At 41.1% G+C, this 20,719-nt stretch overlaps 2 protein-coding genes across 5 annotated transcripts; one reads left to right on the top strand and one right to left on the bottom strand.

Annotated features, from left to right (window-relative positions):
* Positions 1-481: 481 nt before the first annotated feature.
* bicra (BRD4 interacting chromatin remodeling complex associated protein) lies at positions 482-16,815 on the bottom strand. Of its 4 annotated transcripts, none has more exons than XM_055175040.2 (16): positions 16,689-16,815; positions 15,527-15,641; positions 13,819-13,864; positions 13,666-13,711; positions 13,083-13,148; positions 10,858-12,867; positions 10,520-10,705; positions 7,171-7,761; positions 6,892-7,093; positions 6,721-6,812; positions 6,489-6,617; positions 6,357-6,406; positions 5,219-5,367; positions 5,019-5,113; positions 4,592-4,697; positions 482-3,179 (listed from the first exon to the last, which is right to left on the bottom strand). In XM_055175040.2, the coding sequence occupies exons 3-16, from the start codon at positions 13,857-13,859 to the stop codon at positions 1,525-1,527; spliced, it is 5,418 nt and encodes a 1,805-aa protein (XP_055031015.2). In that variant the 5' UTR covers positions 13,860-13,864; positions 15,527-15,641; positions 16,689-16,815; the 3' UTR covers positions 482-1,524. The 4 variants fall into 4 exon arrangements, with proteins under 4 accessions (XP_055031015.2, XP_055031016.2, XP_055031018.2 ...); XM_055175041.2 differs by having other exon boundaries at positions 4,592-4,694; XM_055175043.2 differs by lacking the exon at positions 10,520-10,705 and having other exon boundaries at positions 16,689-16,813.
* Positions 16,816-17,243: 428 nt separating this feature from the next.
* Positions 17,244-20,566, top strand: psmd8 (proteasome 26S subunit, non-ATPase 8). Its single transcript, XM_073853345.1, has 7 exons — positions 17,244-17,422; positions 17,998-18,080; positions 18,628-18,721; positions 19,165-19,329; positions 19,438-19,538; positions 19,636-19,747; positions 19,827-20,566. The coding sequence occupies exons 1-7, from the start codon at positions 17,312-17,314 to the stop codon at positions 19,962-19,964; spliced, it is 804 nt and encodes a 267-aa protein (XP_073709446.1). The 5' UTR covers positions 17,244-17,311; the 3' UTR covers positions 19,965-20,566.
* Positions 20,567-20,719: the final 153 nt, after the last annotated feature.

Here is a 20,719-nt window from a genome sequence, read left to right as displayed (position 1 = left end):
AAACCCTAATCATTTTACCCCTCAAATTAGTGTGAAATAACAGTTTAAGAACTTTTTAAAAGCCACTAACCCAATCCTAAATCTAACAATCTGTCAAAAGAGTTTACATTTTTTCAAACAATAATGGACAATATCACTTGTGGCATCCCAGCACAAGAATTTTTAATTCCTATAGTATTTTAATTTTATTTAAAACCAAGGGACATTTCTTGTGCTTTATAGGGGGTCTCTCAATTCTTATAGGAGGTATATTCACCCCTCCCAATTCGAACATAGACGATCAAAGAAATCCCACGATTGTAATCTTTCATCTGGGATAGCCTAAATCCATGCAGTGTATCCAGGCTTTAGAGATCTGGCAGACAGTTTATATTGTGCAGGTCCACCACCTACTGGTCATTAAAAGCATTGCATACAATCATGCAAAAAAAACTACTGAACTTTTAGATTAAAAACACATTGAAATGGCAAACAAGTGTGATTGTTTCATAAAAGAAGAAAGGTTTAATTTACAGTTTTACTAAATGTACAGTTTTTTTAAAAAGTGTCATTATACACAATAAATACAATACAAAATTAATCTGTAGTACTATACTTCAAATTCTTACAGTTCTATTATCTTTTTCTCTTTACATTATTATTGTTCTTTTTTCATGTCATTGCTTCTGCTGTGTTTGCTTCTGCACGGTCCAAAGTGATATCTTTCAGTGATTCTCACGAAAACACTCGTCTACAAAATAATGGGAGGGAGAGAGGGTGTTTTGTCTTACTACTAGAACATATATTAGAGATGCAAAAGATGGTTGTTCGTCACCCTGTTTACAGGCAAAGATAACTTTTTATTTTAAGTCTCAAATTCACTGTGCTGTGATTGTTTGATGTGCTCTTGATGCTGGAATGCTTTCACGTCGACAGATTTGTTACAGTTCAGGTGACTTATCTGCTTGTGAATGCTACATTGTTAATTCCTGTAATAAGATAACCAAAAGTGTTTGGGGGGGGGAGCGCACACCATTATAATGCATTATTAAGCCTCCCTGAAGTGTTCACGAATTTCAAAAAACATAATTACACTTTATAGGGAACCATTTTTATATGAACAATCTGGTCTCTTTAAAGAAAAGTGATCCAAAATAACCAAATCAAAAGATAAGCACTGTTCGATATGCCGAATTTCATGATATCAAAGAATTTCTGCAGTCTGTATATCGTGCTGCAGTAACTAGAAAAGCATGTGATTTATTAAATGACCGACTCTCACAAAAAATTGAGAAACTTAGGAACGGCCGCCGTTTCGCATCCAACAAAGTGGGACAAAATTTCGAAAATCATACCAAAGCGCACTTTAGGAAGTACACTGATAGGGCCGTATGTAAACCAAAAGAACACATTTCATCAGCAAAAACCACAGACGAAGAAAGCAAACACAGCTTAACGTGGGAAAACTGTCTGAAAAGTTTACTTCCCGTATCCATTGACCTGCTGCTTTTTCAGTCTTTCAGTCAACTTCTACTAAAGGGGCTGTTATCTACTGTGCGTCTGTGAAACAAGATTTCCATTCTGTCCTCGGCCCCCTACCTGTTGATGCTGGGACATGGGGGCAGAAGAGGGCTGAGAGGACAGGGGAGGCATGGACTGTCTGTAGGAAGGGTGGGTTTGGTGCTGGTTAGGCAGGTTGGACCCATGAACCCTCCCTAACGGCCCTCGCCCGGAGCTTCCGTGCCCAGGCGGGCCCTGTTGTAGGTTCAGTATACTGTCTATGGCACACTGCAGGTGCTCGTTCAGCGAGTCGTCCGGCGGCGGGCTACCGCTGGAGAAACTTGCATTGTCCATGTCTGGAGAGTCCGATTTGCAGCGTTTGGCAGGAAGTGAGGAGTCTCTTGTGGAGGAAGGCTCTCCTAGAGAAGGTGGGCCAGGAGCATGCTGATCCATCCTGAAAGTACCCCTTCCTCCATCTCTATGTTTGCCCTCCATGCCCTTTAATCGACCGATACCGCCACCTTCCTCGGCCTCGTCCTCTTTGTCAGAGAACTCTTGATGGTGGTGGTAAGCGTTTTTGATACCGCGGTAGAGAACGTCCTCTACCGCTGCAAAGCCCTGTGACTCTGGATGCGAGTGGGACCGCCCGTGTCCACCCTGCCTCTCTAGTTTCACACTGGCTATCACAGTCCTTTCAGGTTTAGGGGAGGAGCTTTGTGGTTGAGGGGAAGACGTAACAGGAGGTCTTGATGAAATGGGTATTGTATCTCCCCCCGGTACACCCGGCCTGTGACGCGGACTGATGTTCTCACGGTACGTCTTCCGAAGCGGGAGCCGGCAAGTGGTCTGTGGGGGAGTCGCCGTTGAGGCCGGATTACGTTTGACCCCGCCTACCTCGTGGTGTTCCAGAGTGCCGTTCATCTGTGCCGTGGACGTGGAGGGGTTTGACGAAGACCAGGAGGGTGGGGCTCCGCTAGAGGAAGTTGCACTACTGGAGGCGGAGCTTTTATGTGTGGTTACTGTAGTGACAGCGGATGAGGGGGTGGAGTAGGAAGCTGGGGGCGGAGTTCTAATGACAGTGGTGAGTGGGGCTACAGATGGCTTGACTTTCGGAGGAGGCTCAGGAGTTTGGGGCTGCGGTGTGAGCTGGGACTGGGAGTGGACCGGGTCTAATGCGGTGTTGTGAACAACCTTACTAAGTCCCGCCTCCTGTTTGATCTTCAGCTTCAAACCTATTCGCCGACGCGCCTCGTAGGTCTTGATGGGCGGCTTGCTGGTTCGCTGGGGTAGCGTGACATCATCGTCATCATCAGCAACAGGCCGGGAGGAGGACGGAGTGCGGCTGAAGGAGGCGTTCGGTGCAACCGGCTCCACGGAGGGCCTGACCACAGGAGCAGGCGTAGGGGTGGAACTGGTGGACCAGGATACCGATGCGCCCCCTCCACCTTGCTTTATTACCAGTTTAGTAGGAGGGAAGGGTGCAGGTGTAGGAGCAGAAACGGGAGCAGGGGCAGATACAGGAGCCGGGATAGAAGCAAGAGCCGGTGCAGGGGTTGGGGCAGGGGCAACAGCTGGAGTTGGTGTAGCTGCCACAGGTGGAGTTCCAACTGGTGGTGGCGCGATTCTTACAGAGCTCAGCTCTACCTTTACAGGCCTTACTGCACTGCTGTCCAGCAAACAGGAATTAGCCACATATTCCTCTGCAAAGAGTCCAAAATGAAAATTATTAGATACAACACCATCAAATGTGTTGGAAAATACAATTGAAGTCCATGGGGCAAAATGACGATAGTGGTCCTATAGACCACTACGTTGACAAACACATTAAGATGGAGCGAGCAAAATCTCTTTTTGAGCTCAAAGCATATTGCATTGCATTTTGCCTATTGTTAACATTTATTAAAACACACACACCGACCAAATAATCAGTTTTTTCAATTTTTGCGCTATCTATTATCATTCGCCAGACGTTCTACAACATCTGCTTTATTTAGTGTTTATTAACCCTTTAGATTCACTTTATCACGCAGCTATTCCTGTTAGAGGTAAAAACATTCAATTCATTAATAATCTAGTATGTGTTCATTTTCTGGTTTTATTTGAGTGTTTTAAATAAAAATATTTTCATTTTCATGACGCGTATGTTCCCACACCTTAGTTAACTTCAAATTCAAGGACCTTTCAAGGACTTTCCTGGTCTAATGCCCTCAAATTCAACTCCTAAATTTGGGGACACATTTCAAGTGAGAGCAAGGTTACATCGAGTTACCTTTTAAGATACATTGTTAGAGTTCCCTTTTGAGGGAACTCGCGCTGCATCACTGCGGTGACAGTTTGGGGACGCCTCCAGGGGTAAGTGTGTCTGAATGTGTATATCAAATTCAGGCTTAACAACAAAGACATGGTGACGAGAGAGAGCCAGGAAGTATATCGCTATCTGAAATATTGCCAAAGACGGCATTGGAAGTATGGCAAGGGAGACGCAGCGTCTCATTCCCTTTTCAGGGAACAACAGTTACATACGTAACCCGAGACGTTTTTATGTGTCAAACACAACTATGCAAAAAATTTGGTGTGAATTACCATTCGCATACAGAAGATATAATCATTTAAAGCAAACAGTTTAACACGTGTGCTTAAAAAGTCTAGAATTTTTATGATATTATCCTACACTACACAGGAAATGATATGGATTTTTTCCAGAAACCTTCTTGCATAAAATAGATTCAAGCACTTTCAATGACCTGTATCTATGTATGTATATTTTCAAAAACTTCCCAAGGCCTTGAATTTTTTCCCCCAGATTCACAAACTTTCAAGAATTTCAGGGACCTGTGGGAACCCTGCGATTGCCAAGCCTCCCGGACACGACCAACCACTCAACCCTACCACCTTAACTAACTAATTTTCTGCGGGAAACCCTGGTCCGAAGGGGGATAAGGACTCATCTTAAAATGCCCTCTATTATGAGAAAGTCACCTGCCTTTCAAAGTCCAATCCTGTTTTAATCAGAAATATGCCAACTGGAAAGAAAATGGCACTGATCACACTATTTCATTAGATACTTTAAGTTTTATTGAATCCTCAAGTTTCCTTAATGCATGTTCATTACCTGGTTTCTCCTTGGCCAGAACTCTGTCCTGACTCAGGGCGACCTTCTCCTCTTGAATGAACATGCGGTCAATCATAACCATCTCTGCAGAGGGACCCAGCCTCTGCTCCAGAATGACAAGCACACAAGATACCAATAAGTGCTCACGTAAGCCATAGTATTGTATTAGCACGGGCAACGTCAAAGGTTCGGAGGGTGGACTGAAAATGTATGCCTTAAATGCACTGCCAAATATATCAGGTTATATAATTCAATAGTGTTTCAGTTACTCAAGCGGTTGAGTAGAGTCTCATGGGTTTAATACAAACTGACCAATGTATTTAAGAACATACTAAATGGATTTGGATAAAAGCATCTGGGAAAGGCATAAATGTTAAGTTACAATCAATATGAAAAAGAAAGTGAGGGACAGTTATATAAATGATACCTTTGATTCCTCGAAGAGCAAGTGACGATACTTATCCAGCATTGCTTGTGTGCGCTTTAAGAGTTGACTTGAGACGCTTTCAAATTCATCATCGACTGGGCAGACAAACATAAAGGAAGAGATACACAGTCAGCCTCGAAGCGACTGCCAACAAAAGCACAAGCTGCCAAAAATATGGAAGCAAGGGCCTGAGAATTTACCTTTGCGATAGTCTTCTGAAGATGAAGCCATGCCTTGGTACAAATGGTACGGCAACAACCGATGAAGTGTGTCCTCAAACGAGTGGAAAGGTGAACTATAGTCAGGATGTAAAACTGAGCCTTGTTGTTTTCGAAGCTGTTCCAGCATCCTACAAACAGATACACGTGTACAGCATAAGAACAACTCTCAGGTTTCACAAATATGTGTGCCAGGTAGGGCTGCACGATTCATGCTAAAATGTGAATCACGATTTTTCTCCATGGGAATTGAGATCCCGATTCTCTTACTCGATTCTTTTTATTTTTTACAAAAACATTTATTATGCACTTCATTTAAAAAAAAAAAGTGCTACAGGACTTTCAGTTATAATAAAGTCTCTTTTAAAAGTCTCTCTTCCTTATTTTAGACCCCTTAATTTAATTTAAAATATATTAGCTGTTAAATAGCACCTGTGCTTTTTGTACTATCGATCTGGCCAACCTTAAAACTTTAAAAACACTAAACCTTTAAAAAACTAAACAATCAACATTTTGAGGCATCAGAGAGAAACGCAGACATGTTACAATGTTCCTCTCATGCTAAAAACCCTTTCTAATGGAGAACTTGAGTCCGTTTCTCAATCTGAAGGCTGCAGTCTCTGGAGGTCGCATTTCTAAGCTGCGCATCATAATTTCAGAATATTAACAATTAACATTTAAAGGTGACTAATATTTTAAGTTAAATATAAATTGTTGTAGTATTTTTATGACTTGCGAATGTAATGCTCCGTTAACTAAAATGAACCAGACTTGATAACGTATGCAGCCTGCAGATGCGACCTCCAGAGGCTGCAGCCTTCCGATTTAGAAACGATTTAGAAACGTACAGAGGTAACTCATTTCCCTGCCTACTTTCGAAACCAATGTTGTTGCTTTGTCACTTTCTCCATCTGAATACAGGAAAATACTGTATATGCAAGTGAATCGCTATCATTTAAAAATGAAGATCGCATTTATGTATGAATCGAGATTGTGATTCTTTTTCGATTAATCGTGCAGCCCTAGTGCCAGGGTGTGCAAACGACACAGCAGTATAGGTGGCACCTTTCATAAGGTATGAACAAATATATACAACAGAAACTAAAATTTGTTTAATTACCTAGCTTCTTTGCTTGGTTCCATGCTGAACGGTCTTTTTAACGTTGTCGTCTATGAAGAGACGTCACAAATATTACTACAAACATAAATCCACAGTTTATTTTAATTGATGCAATGTGGTTATAAACATTACCTGTGTTTGAACAGGAGTGGGTGGTGGAGGTGCAGGCATCTGAGACAGTCCAGCACCCAAAACCTGAATCTGCAAACCTGCTTTAGCCAGAGTGAGTCCACCAACTGAACTTATGACTCCTGGCTTGGCCTGCAAAATTTGAAGATCTCAGAAGTTAAGATAGGGTTTAAATTTCCCATTCAGTAATAACTGCAGCTGTAACGTTTTGTATTACAAAACACATTTCACTCACATGAACAGCCTGTGTGAGATTTGGTGTAGTGATTCCTTGGTTCACCGTAGCCCCAGCTGAAACCGCAGAGTATGCTTGTGTGTCATTTGCACCTGCGGTGAGAACAACACATTGTCAGCACGGTAATATATTGCAACAAACATATCAAGGTAAGTAATTCTGGGAGCCCACCTGTAGTAGAGGACTTGACAAGCACAGACTTCTGCTGCAGAAGCGATGGGACCGAAGCTTGGATGGTGGATGGTGCCGAGGTTGCGACCTGGACTGAAGGTTGATCGGGCATTTTGTTGAACTGGTTTGTAGCCTGTTGCTGAGAGGCTTGGGCTTGAGCCTGAGCTTGCTGCTTGGCCTGAATGAGAATATTTTGCTGGACCTGAGGACACAAACAATAATCGTATCACGGTGGCTGAAAACATTTTTAAATCTTGAAACGGCGTAACAACACGATACCTGGTGAAGCTTTTCCAAAAGCTGCTTTTGTTGAGGTGTAGGCTGTGCGATGGATGACATGGTCTGTAGCTGCGCACTGATCAGCTGAAGGTGATGCTGCTGTTCTGCGGTCAGTCCTGGCACCACAGTCACCTGCTGTTTCACCGCTCCGGCCTCCCTCACAGCAGGCTGGAATTGGAACTGTGCAGGTTTCGGGGAGCAGGAAGAAGGAGGTACGTCTGGCTGCTGCAGAGTCTGGGGAAGAACTTGAGGCTGAAGCTGCACTTGTATCTGCTGAGGCTGCTGCGGTGGAGGTCCTGGCTGCGATGCTTGTGGTGAACCTGCGATCTGATTCTGTATTATAAAGAGAGGGGGTAGAGAAGAGGGTGTGCAGGAGCGTGAAGGAGTCTGAGATTGGGGCTGAGGCTGTGAGGGAGGGCGAGATTGCTGGTGTTGGTGAGGAGACTGGATCTGCTGCCCGAGAGTAAGGGGAGACACCTGGGCGGGTTGAGGGCTGTCGGATAGGGTGGGTGTCTGCGCAGGGGTAACCAAAGGCTGAGATGGGGAGGCGCTTTGGATCTTTATGGTCTGTGGATGTGCCCCTGAAGGAACCTTGAGATAAGAGGGAAATCGTCAGATAATTGTCAAAAAACAGATGCATTCAAATAACAATTTGTGGACACATACTACGTTTTTAGGGATGCACTGAAATATTTAACTTGTGCCTTGCATTTCTTGTATCTCTGGGATGTCAACTTGAGAAAAATTGTTGCGTGATGGTTTAACAAACCACTTGTCAAGCAACCAGACCATGTTAATTTAAAAAGAAAAAAAAATCCCCTACACATTTTCTGATTCATACATTGCAATGTCGATGCTAAAACGATTATGCAGCTCTGATCTTGACAGATTTGGCACAAAAGCAACTTTAAAAACAATGAGAACAGGAACGAAAACAAAAAGAAGTCTACGTGACAGAACAGACATATTCAAGAGCATCTGGATGTTATTTTCTGCTTGTTATTAAGGCTTCACAGAAAGGTTTTAACTTCTTTAGGATAATGGGGAACATCAACATCATCCCAAACGTGCAAAATCATTTACAATCACAATCCTTCAGGTGAAAATGGGCTGGATTTATAACTAAAGGGTCTAGCACAAACAATCGACAAATAATTCTGAATAAATCACTTTAATGATGTGACCAGATGACAAAAATCACAGCACAACTAGTGCATTTGCACATTTTCTGAATATGCGAGATGAATTTATCATGTGAGACATTAATATTGTAACTTAGATATATTCACACTCATATAACGAACAGTGTGGGATGAGTGTTACACAAACTTTTTTATTTATATCCTGTTCTGTGTAATTCATTTTAAACCTTGTTTTTGCATTTCAGTGCATCACTAAAACAAATAACTTTCAATCTTACCTATAGCAATCATGAAAAATAACACACATTAACAAGCCACAAACAAACACAAGCAAGATAATAGGAGAGACAGAGGAAAATTTCTTTTTCAAAAGCTTGAAAAATATATTCATGAAGAGTTTGAATACCTCTTCTAAATGTACTACATAGGGATGTTCATATTGACCGGTAAACCGTTAACCGAAAGAAAGAATTTAGGACCGATTAATATTCAGGTATCAATAATCAGGTTTAAAAAAAAATTGTTAACGTGCCACTTTTCTATCCTTAATTTGTGACTGGCCGTTAAATGATGTGAATTATTGCTAAATTGATAGTCTGGTAAAGTAATCAATTGTATGAGAAATAATTTTTACTGCATAAGTGTCCGTGCTCGAGTATGGTTTGGAAGTTGCACGGAACCATGCGTGTGTGCGCAAGATAACGCGGCCCGTGTCCGTCTCGCGAGCGTCCAGACATACCTTTCGCTGATCACCTCTGTCCTACACCCTGACCATAAACATCTCTCTTTTTGCACAAACAGAAAAAACTTTTTGAAATGTGTCCTGTTATAGAAATGGCCACTGTGGTAGATGAAAAAGAGACAATCCGCCCACTTTGGATATTAATCCTCTGGACTGATTGCGTGCTCTATGATAATGTAAAGTTGCGTGAATATTTAATAATGTATGAATCCTGGTTCTGTTGTGATTTGTTGCTGGTGTTTGCACGTTCAAATTAAATAAAATGTATTTTAACTGTATATTCAATGACAATTAAATATTATAATCTTATCAGTTAACGGTTAAATGTTCAGTTAACAAGCTGCGGGAAAATTAACTGAAATTAGCAGCATCTCTGGTACTATGAACATCCCTAGTACTAAATATCTAAAATGTACAACAAGCACACAACTAAAACAGAACAGACACCACTGGGGTCTGAAAAACAGACAACTACGAGGGCAGCATCTTTGCAAAGAACAACAAAAATGTGTTCACCAAGAACAGAAAAGTAAAAAAAAGAAGTAAAAATCATATACAACATTTTGCTAGTAGAGTGGTAATTCAGGGCAGCGAGGAAGTGATCAAGATCAAATCTTTGAAAGTGATCTTGAAGGGAATGAATTTGATTTCTCTTTAGGGAGTGCTGGGAGGTGGTGTGGGGGGATCGATTGAAAAGTTAAAAACAGGAGTAACTGTATATTAGGGTAGCAGTAGTGAGTTTAAGTATTAGTTTGGATAGATGTGCGAGTGGTATAAAGATTTACAGCATAAGAAAACTGATAGAAAGAGTCCATGCTCATGGAAAAGTGCATGAAGGTGATGCAAATGCAACCAAATGAAATCTCTAACCTGCATGTACCACTAGAGCAACGATTACACCGTCATTCACGTGAATTTCCTTTCAATTAGTGTCAATGTCATTTGTCAAGCTTCCTGGTTAAATAATCATGCAAATTAACATCAAGTCTATTATGAGGGCAATGAGATGTGTGGCAAGCAAAAAGACAAAACTATTGCATTAATGATGGACAATTGGCATCACAATAGCAAAGACAAATGTGACCCAGTCTGAAAAAATCCAGCTAAAGTAATTTTTATGCGATTTTCAGTACATTATGTTCAAAACATATAAAACCTTGATATCCTTAATATTGACTGAGTACGACCAAGTCAAAAATGAAATTTAACTTTGATGCTACTAATGTCATCATTAGATTATGAAGCCTGGTTTGCATAGACTGGGTCACGAATGTATCATGAGCAGTGAACCAAAAGCAAAGCATGAAAGATGCGGACACTAAAACGTAAACAAAACAACCCTGGCAAGGAGAAGAGTGGGAGAGACAAGGAGATAAAGGAAGTTTTGCTGGGAGACAGTGGTCCAATACGCAGCAGAGGCAGCAACAAGTGGGTGGGGCTAAGGACAGAGCTTGAGCTCATCTACCTTGTTAACCACTGTTGCCATGTGGGTGGGGCCAAGGGAGGGGCTGGGACTCTGCCTCTGCCGAGTCTCAGCTAACAAGTTGTCATGGCCTGAAGGGGCGGGACCAGAACTGCTGCCGCTGACGATAACAGATGCAGGTACACCTACAGCGGCAGGTGGGTCTTTTCCCGCTTGCTGCTGATGGTCCTAACATGAGTACATTTATCAGTTTAGGGATAGGAGAAGTGAAACAATAACTGGTCAGCTTGGGGATCAAATGACGTTAGCTAAGATGTGTTATTGGCTAAAGCACACAGTTTTCAAACGACAAACGAGGTTTACAGACAGTGAACACTGACCTGTTGTAGGAACATCTGTAGAGACTCCTGGCTAAGGATCATACTGGAACCAGAGGACGTGAACAACACCTTTCCTGGGCTGTGCTGGGCCTGATGACCCAAACCCACCATCGAGGATGTGGACGTGGCCATAGTTGGAGACGGAGATGAAGAGGAAGGAGCCGAAGCAGCTACTGAAACCGTTGGTGTCGATTGAACCGTGAGAATCGAAGGCTGCGGTTGGGCCTGCGCCGGTTGGGCAGCTGGGTCTGCGGAGCCACCCAGTACTGTGATGCCCTCTCCAGGCTGGCACGGAGCCATGGCTGTTGTTCCACCACTACTGTTACTGGGAATACCACCGGACTGTTGTAATGTCTGTAAACTGACTGCCGGACTAAGACTCTCCACTGAGAGAGAATTCTGTATTGGCATGCCTTGGATGACTGTTTGTACGTGGCCCGTTATGGGATGGGCTTGTGTCTGTGTTTGGGCTAAGGACACCGGCATTTGGAACAACGTGTGTTGACCCATCTGACCGGGCTGCAGCTGAAAGGGTCCAGAGAGAATATGAGGGTGACCCTGCGAGGCCAACATCTGGCCCAGATTGATGTTCTGATTGGCTGTCAAGATCTGATTTGCGATTATCTGCCCTCCAGGTCCCTGACTGGTAATGATGTGACCACCGGGATGCTGGGCCAGGATTTGACCTCCAGTCTGAAGCCCGGGTAAGAGAAACTGGTGGTTTTGGCCCTGTAGGACAGTTTGAGAGGGAATAACAATGCTGCCCTGTTGATTTAACAACTGAACACTGAGTGGTTTGCCTGATGTTTGGGGGCCCTGCTGTTTAAAGAGAGCTTGAGAAAACTGTGTTCCTTGTGATGCTGCCTGTGTGCTCAAGACTACATTTGAGCCAGGCTTCCCAGTGAGAAGAGTTACATTCTGAGCAGCAGACACTGGGATTTGCTGCACCCCGACAGCCTTATTAGCGTCATTTGGCAAGGGGTGCGGGGCTGGAAGTTGTTGCTGTTGCTTGAAGATTTTGGGTTGGATGGTACCCCCTTGTGGAGGTTTGGGCTGTATTGGTGTTGGCGTTCGCTGGATGATGACATTCTGCATGATTTGGCCTTGAGGCTGGTTCTGAGACCCAATTCCGGCACTCAAAGATGCATTACCAAAACCCACAATGCCACCAGCAGTGGCCATTGTCGTTCCACTGTTGTTGGTGTTTGTGTTGCTTAAACAGACAGCTGGTCCATTTAAGGCAGGAGACCCTAGAGTGGCCTTGCCACCTTGTATTAAAAGTCCACCTCCTGAGCCCAAAACAGAAGCTCCAAGCCCAGCCTGCGTTCCAGTATTTGCGGCCTCAGCCCCAGGTTGATGCAATTGGTAGCCGCCCATGGTTTTTGTCAAGATCTGTTGCCCAGATTGGTTTATTGTCATTACAGTCGGTTGGCCGACAACTTGAATTTGTCCAATACCCAGCGGTCCAGACTGACTGCCATTTGGTAAGGCCTGAAGGCTTGAAATAGACTGAAGAGTTACGTTTCCAAGCCCAACTGGCTGCACAAATGGTTGGACACTTATGGTCTTGTTCATGACCTGGGATTGAAGCTGCAAGCCTGGATGTGCCAGAACAGAGCCAAGCATGTCTGGGGTGGCATTAGAGGGTGCATTAGGGGCGCCTTGGCTAGGAAAAATCTGAGTTGCACCTCCAATGCCCACCCCAGACAGGCCAGCATCAGAGAGGGGTTGGACTACTTGCGTGAGACCAGTTAACCCAAAAGAACTGAGATCAAGCTCATCGTCTGCCTCTTGAAGGCTCTGCTCTGTGATGTTCGCCTCTGCCAGGCTCTGTTGCAAAATGTCACAAGGCTCATGATTTGTCCCAACACCATTGCTTCCGTTGTCTCCTCCTGGCGATCCGCCCAGGATGTCATCGTCCTCCAGAAAGTCCAAATCAACGCTGACTCTAGGGAGGCCTGGCTCATTTGTCGACAGCTGAGCCTGTGGTTGGACCTCAGGAACATGGCCCTGGAAAACAGAGAGAGACCAATGTTAGCACACTGACATGACAGCTAATCCAAATGGAGGAGGAATAAAATGCCTCTGGCACGCTCCAGGCCTATGGCAAAACCATGACCGCTGTAGATGCAGATCTGGTGCACAATGCATCTGAATTGGATGGCTGACCGAAAAGCACACGCTATGAAAAGGATGGAGACAGGAGGTTGGGGGAAACTACTCACCCCAGCGGTGGAGAAGAACGAGCTGGACGGGTCACTTGAGCCATCCAAAAGGTCATCAGTGTCCAGCTACAGACAGACATACCCAGGATAGGATAGGCAGAAATCACCACAGCACACAGACAGGCGTGTGAGAGGGATAGGCAGATGCAAGGGGGGGTAAATAGTCAGATAAAGAGGGAAAGTTAAGGAAAGAGAAAAGTAAGGGCAAGTGCATCAATCAACCAGAAAAAAAATGCAGGCATACCCAATGCATACACAAGTTAAAAGGGCAAGCAAACAGGTAAGAAAACAGGAGTTAAAGACATGAAACATTAGATTAGTATGTTATATATGTGAATTAACCAAAGAGGAAAAATCAGGATTGAAATTAAGAGAAGCAATTAAATTGTAAAGAAAGGATCAAATAAGCCAAACAACCGATTTGGATGGAAATGTAAACAACACTTAAAGCGCCGGAAATGCTTATGCGTAAGAGTGCTTTGTTATTCTGTGACCCATCTAGATTAAGCCATTATATGTGCCATTTTAGCACTAAAACAATACCAGACAAAAAATCACAGAGACTTTCACTTTCAGTACTCACTTGTGTTTCTGATCCATGAAGGAAATCGTTGAGTGCTTGTGGGTCACTGTAATTAGAAAACATTAATGTCTAAAACACTTCAAGATATCCATGATGAATTATAATAAAAATGTTATTCCTGAGTTAACAGGGTAAAAAAAACAATGCACTTACCAAATTACATCTAGCAAGCACCTGCCATCTTCATCATCCATGTCAACTGTATAAAGAAGTTTCACGCACAAAAATTAACTATGGAAACAGTTTATATTAATTTGTGTGTTTATGTTTTTACACATCCAGCCCACAAAAGCAAATAAAAATGTTTACCGGTCATAGACATGTTTGTGGATGAAACATTATTTACAATATGCAAGTTATGCAACATGTTTACATTTAGGTATTTAGCAGAAACGTTCATACAAAGCAACAAAAGCACTTGACAATAACAATTAAGAACATTAATAAGCATAAAAAGTGATTTGTAAATTACAAAAAAATGCCATGTTTTGTTATGTAAAGAAAATAAAGCACATTCTTAAGAAAATAAATCAGAATTGTCAAAAATGTAGATGCTATATAATGTAAATACTGCAATTTAAATGTTAATGAGAATCACAATGTGAATAACTACACAAAATAAATAAACAAAAACGCACAAAAAAATGAAAAAAAAAAATGCTCCAAAACATTGATATTAATTTACACATAGTATATTAAATAAGGCTGAATACACGGTTTTACAGTTTTTAAATCAGGATATCACTTCATTGATTTATTACTTTCACATGGCATAGTCTGTCTAAAATATACGTTTATGTAAAAAAAAAATATTTTGAAGCGATATTACGAAACTATAGCGTAAGAAATGTTTTTTCATCACATCAACAACTGAACTTTCGTGCGCTGTCTATGGCGCGAGAGAAGATGAAGGGAAAAAGCGCGCGCATCATCTCACATCCTCCCAGGCAGAAAAACATCACATGTGGGCAAATATTACGATTTACCGGCTCACAAACACCTAGTTTCACGAATTAGGCAGACTTTAATGAGTCATTACACTGTTCACGATCGTAAAGTCTCACTCTAAACAATCGAAACCACAGAAAGAGGATGAGGTAGGCGGGGACGCCACTAATGTTTGTTGGGGGGAAATAAACATTGCGGAGCATACGGTCAATCGTTGTCACATACTTAAAGCTTCTTCGCACTAGGATGTATTTTAAAGCGTTTTAAGAGCATCTTTCTTAAAAATAAAAATAAAAACAATTGGAGACTGAACGGACACTCGGGACTTCCAGGATACGGCGGTTATATTTCTCCTTTGCAAAACTACAAAAACTCGTTCGACATTCGCACTGGTGCAATGCAAAGCGTTTTATTTGCGACTCTTTTTAAATGTTTAACTACATAGATTGCCTTTATCATCACTGTTAACTAGCTTTTAAATGCCCGATCTGCTGCAGACTCAGTTAGCTACGGCTAACTAGCAACCTAGCTGTTATTTCTGCGTTTACACACGTAATACGAACATATCTGACAACAACTGATTGTAGACACGTAGTTTTTCTTACACACTAACGTATTTGTTGAGGCAACGAGCCCACATAATAAAAAAATAGGTGTTCGGTGTTCAATAGACGTAATTGCGTAGACTATCTTTATCCCTGCTAAATATGAGTTTATGTTGGAATACTCTTGGACCAGGGGCTATGCTTGGGAATTCGCTGTAAAATCAACCTATTTGCCGACCTTTGCAGCGGCCCGGTCGTAAAAAGCGGGCAGAGAAGAGGTCTGTGAACAGCCTGCAACATGCGAATGTTGCAGCCTTGTGATAGTTATTGAGAATTATAGAGAAATTGCTACATTGTAACAAACTCACCCGAGACGATAGAGGTGCAGGCGGCGCGGGGTCTCCAGTACGGCCCTGCACGGGCTCCGCGTTAGGACCCAAGCACAGCGCTCAGAAGCAGGAAACAGAGGCCCGACGCGTTTGCCTGATTAATAAACAACAACACCCCAGTGTTATTGTATTGCGGCAAACTGTGAATGTTTTTATTATATATAAGCATATTCTTATACTTTATTCGTGTAATTATTTGACTCGATCAATAGGAACATACACAGAAAAGTGTTAAAATAAATGGCTGACTGATATATCATGTTTCACAATTGTAAACAGATAGATAAGACATGACGATAGAGAAGACGTGGGTCAGTGCAAGATGCTTTCATATACTTTCTAAGAGAACAGTATCATTTAATCGAAGATAATTAAAACACGCCAAAGGGAATTCAATTTTCATACACAAACACTAACATGAATACTTTGAATAACTGCCTGATTTCACTCTATAACCACAATGTAGATCTTGATTGTATTTAGCCAAATTGTGTATATACAATACGCACATTTTTTCAACCACTGTGACACATGTTTAGGTTTGAGGAGGGATTCCCTCGAAAAATAAAAAGCAGGCGCCTATCCGTACAGCTTTACATTGGGTCCGGATTTTTTTTATGATAAAGCAGTCTGTTTTGATAAAACACAGTGAACTGTGATTGGCCATCTTTTTAAACATCACAAATAAGGGGTGGCGCGACTTCTAGTGTTACAGTGGAGGATTGGCTTCTATGTAATAAAAACGAAATTAACCATTTGCCCCCTCACAAAAAGACATTTTATGAAGTATGTATAAGAGGCGTGGTCTACAATCTTGTTTACCCCCTTGATTGGTCGCATTTGAAGTTGCGCTTGAATATCGCTTACAGTTCGGGTGTGGCTTGGACCTTTGCGATCGTCCCAGAGGTTTAAAATCACCGCTGGTGTGACAGAAATAAAGCAATGACTAGATTTTCACAAGCCGCCGCGCCACCCACTCTTTCCTCTTTGTCCCCCTTTAACTGCGCATGTCAGATACGTATACTTTCAGCTATGACATAACCAATCGGAACAGCGCGTATCTCGACAAATAACTTTATCTGACATTGTAATGATTTATTACAAATAAGTACAGTCATGAGAAATTTGAATCACAGCCTACCTTTGCTCGTTCCAACAACAGCTAAACGCTAATGCCGCGTTCCCTTCGTACTGCATCCAGCAGAGGGCGCCAATACATCATTTTGTATTTTATAACCCTCTTCCCACAGATTTTACTTAAGAGTATGAGTGGTAACAATTTTTGTATTTTAATGTCAATAACTGTTATTTTGTAAATCATGTGTTATAAATAGTTTTTGTTATTTTAATAGTCCATGTTAAGAATGCGTATTCCAAGAATATGCAAGTTATTTTACAGGGATGAATAATTATTCCGATAATTTAGTCTGAATAATTATTAATTGCAATCTGGAAAAGGCTACCACATCCATGCATGTCTCAATTTCTGTGTCTAAAAATGAAAGTATGAAAATGAAAGTAGTCGTCAATATATCAACCGTATTACTTAATCGTTCTAAACATTTTAGTTGACACAAAATGTATACTATTGATTAGTTTCTATTCTTAGGAAAATATTATATTCATCATCGGACAAACTGGATTGGCTTAAATCCCATCATCACGCTCCAAAATTCTTTGTTTCCACGGCGACAGCAACATTCTTTACGACATCTTCCTGCCGTGTTCCGCTAGACCGGTGTCGTACGTTTTTGCAGAATCACCATGGCGTCTGTGTTGAAAGAGACTGCGAGCTTGTATGAGACCCTGAAAGCTGAATGGAATAAAAAAAATCCAAATCTGAACAAATGTGGCGAGATCCTGAGCAAGCTTAAGGTAGGACACACGACATTTGTCAATTACACTGGTTAGATACGATTAAAAAAAGCCAAATGAATGACCTGACACTGACAGGCAGTTAGCAATCGTGCTATCTCGAACTATTAAAATCTGACTGACTCTTGTTTACTAACAAACGCGCATTACCTTTGGTTTAGTTTGTTGTAGATATATATAATTAAACAACTAGTTGAATAGTTGGTGAGGTGTCGTTAGGGATTACGACTTTTTGACCACCGAAATGACAAGTTAGCAACCCCAAAACAAATCATGCAAAAGCAAAGTGACAGCATGTGTGACGTGAATTGATATAGATGGATGGATTTTAGATATATACGTTATATACGGTAGATGCATACATTTATGCATATTTGTTTCAATTTAATTATAATAATATGTATTATTATTTATTATGTCAATTGACAAATCTCATTTACCTGGCCTAATTAGCATTGACCCTATTTTTTTTACTTTATTCAACCTTTTATTCTACCTTTACATTTTAAACTTTTTTTATACACCTGTCATAAATAGTTCATCTCATTTTAATATGCTGGATTTGATTTCTTAAGATTTCCCTTTTGGAGTTGAACTTTTTACCAACTACTGGGACCAAACTAACCAAACAGCAGCTCATTCTTGCCAGAGATGTATTTATGAAGACTCAATAAAAAGTTTGTGCCGTGGTCCAAGTTAAAGTCTTATTAAAGGGGACAGAGATTGAAAAAAACATTTTTACCTTGTCTTTGTTGAATATGGTAGTCTACCCACATTCACAAACATACAAAAAGTGCTAAACATGCTAAACATCTCAGTCTCATAGAAATTCCTCTTTTAGAAATGTCAGCCAGAAAACAGCCCAATCTGAAAAACTGATGCTTATGACATCACAGGCATCTAACTGCCCCTCCACTTTAAAATAATTGGTTACTTTTTTTGAGTGGCAGCAAAGTCAGCCAATCAGTAATGAGATTGCAAGTTAAGCCATTAGGGGGGGCCAAATAGGTGCAAAACCTGTTGTGTAAAATCCCCCACCCTAATAGAGCTATCTGAGAGAGGTTTTTAGGAAGCTTCTAAGGCATTACAGACCCAAACAAAAAAACATTTGTCTACATGTCACATCACAGAACAAGGATAAATACTCCGTTCAACCATTCTATGTCACCTTTAAGATATATTATGTCTTTTACAGGAGATGTATTGGAGATCGGGGCACTATGGAGCATACTAAAGAAAGACATCCCCTCGTTTGAACGCTACATGGCTCAGCTTAAGTGTTATTACTTTGATTACAAGTAAGTATCTCTCACCACATACTTGTTCAACACACAGTGTATACTGTATTCTGCTTTGTAATACACTATGTTGTGTTACACAGAGGGCAATGATAAACATTTTAATCTATACTGTGATGAACTGACACATTCAGGGGTTGTTTCCCAAACAGGGCTTATCCCAGTCCCAGACTTAAGTGCATGTTTGAGCTGGCTTAATTTAAAAACATCTTGCACTGATGTATCTTAATTTTTTTCTAAAGTATGTTTGTAAAAACGACTTTAATGTTGTAAAATAACTAAGGCCTAGTTGTGGATTAACCTAAACCCTTTTTGGGAAACGTCTCCATAAAGTAACAGCAGTGATTTTATGAAATAGCTGTGGTCTATTTGCTAACAGTAGTAATTCGCACTGTTTTATTTGCTCCTTTTATAATCCTTCTGCACTCTTTTCAATTCCACAAGGAAGAGTTACCCGAATCCGCTTACAGGCACCAGTTGCTGGGTCTTAACTTGCTCTTCCTGCTCTCTCAGAACAGAGTTTCTGAGTTCCACACAGAGCTGGAAAGACTGAGTGCAAAAGACATCCAGACCAATGTCTACATCACACACCCAGTTTCATTAGAGCAGGTGTGCAATACATTTAAATAGTTTATTTCATTGGTTGCATGCATGTAGTAATGTCTATTGGCTATACTTTAAGTTAATTAAAATGTGTTCTTATCCGTCTACAATCAGTACCTGATGGAGGGCAGTTACAATAAAGTTTTCCTTGCCAAAGGAAATATCCCTGCCGAAAGCTATACCTTCTTCATTGACATTCTCTTGGATACTATTCGGTAGGGATTTTCATTATTCATTGTCTTAACGATAATCAAATGTAGAATCTGTTTTGGCCATATTGATCTTTACTACAAGGTAATCTTGTTTTTATAGAGATGAGATTGCAGGATGCATAGAGAAAGCATATGAACAGATCCAATTCAACGAGGCCACACGGGTCCTTTTCTTTTCCTCTCCTAAAAAGATGACAGAATATGCTAAGAAAGTAAGTGTACTTTTAGAGAAGTAATTTGACGGATCATTTGCCTTTTTATTTGATATGATTTTGCTTTTGCGCTTTGCAGAGAGGCTGGACGCAGAGCCCTGATGGTTACTATTCATTCAGTACCCAGCACCAAAAGACAGAAGAAGTGAACATCCCCTCCACAGAGCTGGCCCAACAAGTCATCGAGTATGCAAGGCAGCTAGAAATGATTGTGTAGTGCGATTATACAACATGTAGACACATGTATTCAAATAGGTTCTTGTTTGTTTATCCCAGTATAGAAATTAAACCATTGTACAGTTTCCATATGTCTATACTCAGTTTAGACACAAGATAACATGCACTCAGAGAAACCAGGACTTTTTGGCCTACTTTTATCATGCCCGTAAAAGAAGCCCTGTTTGTTGTGTTATCTGTTGTGTTTTCCTTCGCATTACAAGTGAACATCTAAAAACCCATTTTTGGACAAACTTTCATGCAACAGTCACATGTTCCCCATTTGATTCACTGTGCAAGGTTTTTATCAAGAGTGTGTTACTTTCTTTAAAAGTGTTTGGGAAAATAGATCACAATTACATGAGTATAAAACACCACCTGTCCATTTTTGCCCTAAATGTGTTCACTGAGTTATTGTACACCTTTTCAATGCCCTTGCTTTGTATCCCAGCCACTGAGTGAAGCCGTTTCAAGATTGCAGATTTTTTAATATTTGGTAAGTTTCTTTGTGATCCTTCCCCTAATAATAAAAAAACAAAACTGTTTATTTCTTCAGTTGTTACAAGGCATTGATGATTCTATTGAATAAAACCTTTTTTCTGACTCTTTTATAAAATCCTTTAACTCTGTGATTTACTGCCCATAGATTTGGTTAGACTCAAAAAGTAGTGTATATTAAAAACAGCCTGTGCAAAACAATATTTCTGCAGAAGTGTCATTAGGACTGACTTTCACCAGGTATAAGTCATTGTTTGC

The sequence above is a fragment of the Misgurnus anguillicaudatus genome, chromosome 15 (assembly GCF_027580225.2).
Source record: "Misgurnus anguillicaudatus chromosome 15, ASM2758022v2, whole genome shotgun sequence".
Taxonomy (NCBI): Eukaryota; Metazoa; Chordata; class Actinopteri; order Cypriniformes; family Cobitidae; genus Misgurnus; species Misgurnus anguillicaudatus.
The sequence above is the reverse complement of the archived record's forward strand: the minus strand, read 5'-3'. Positions and strand labels throughout refer to the sequence as shown.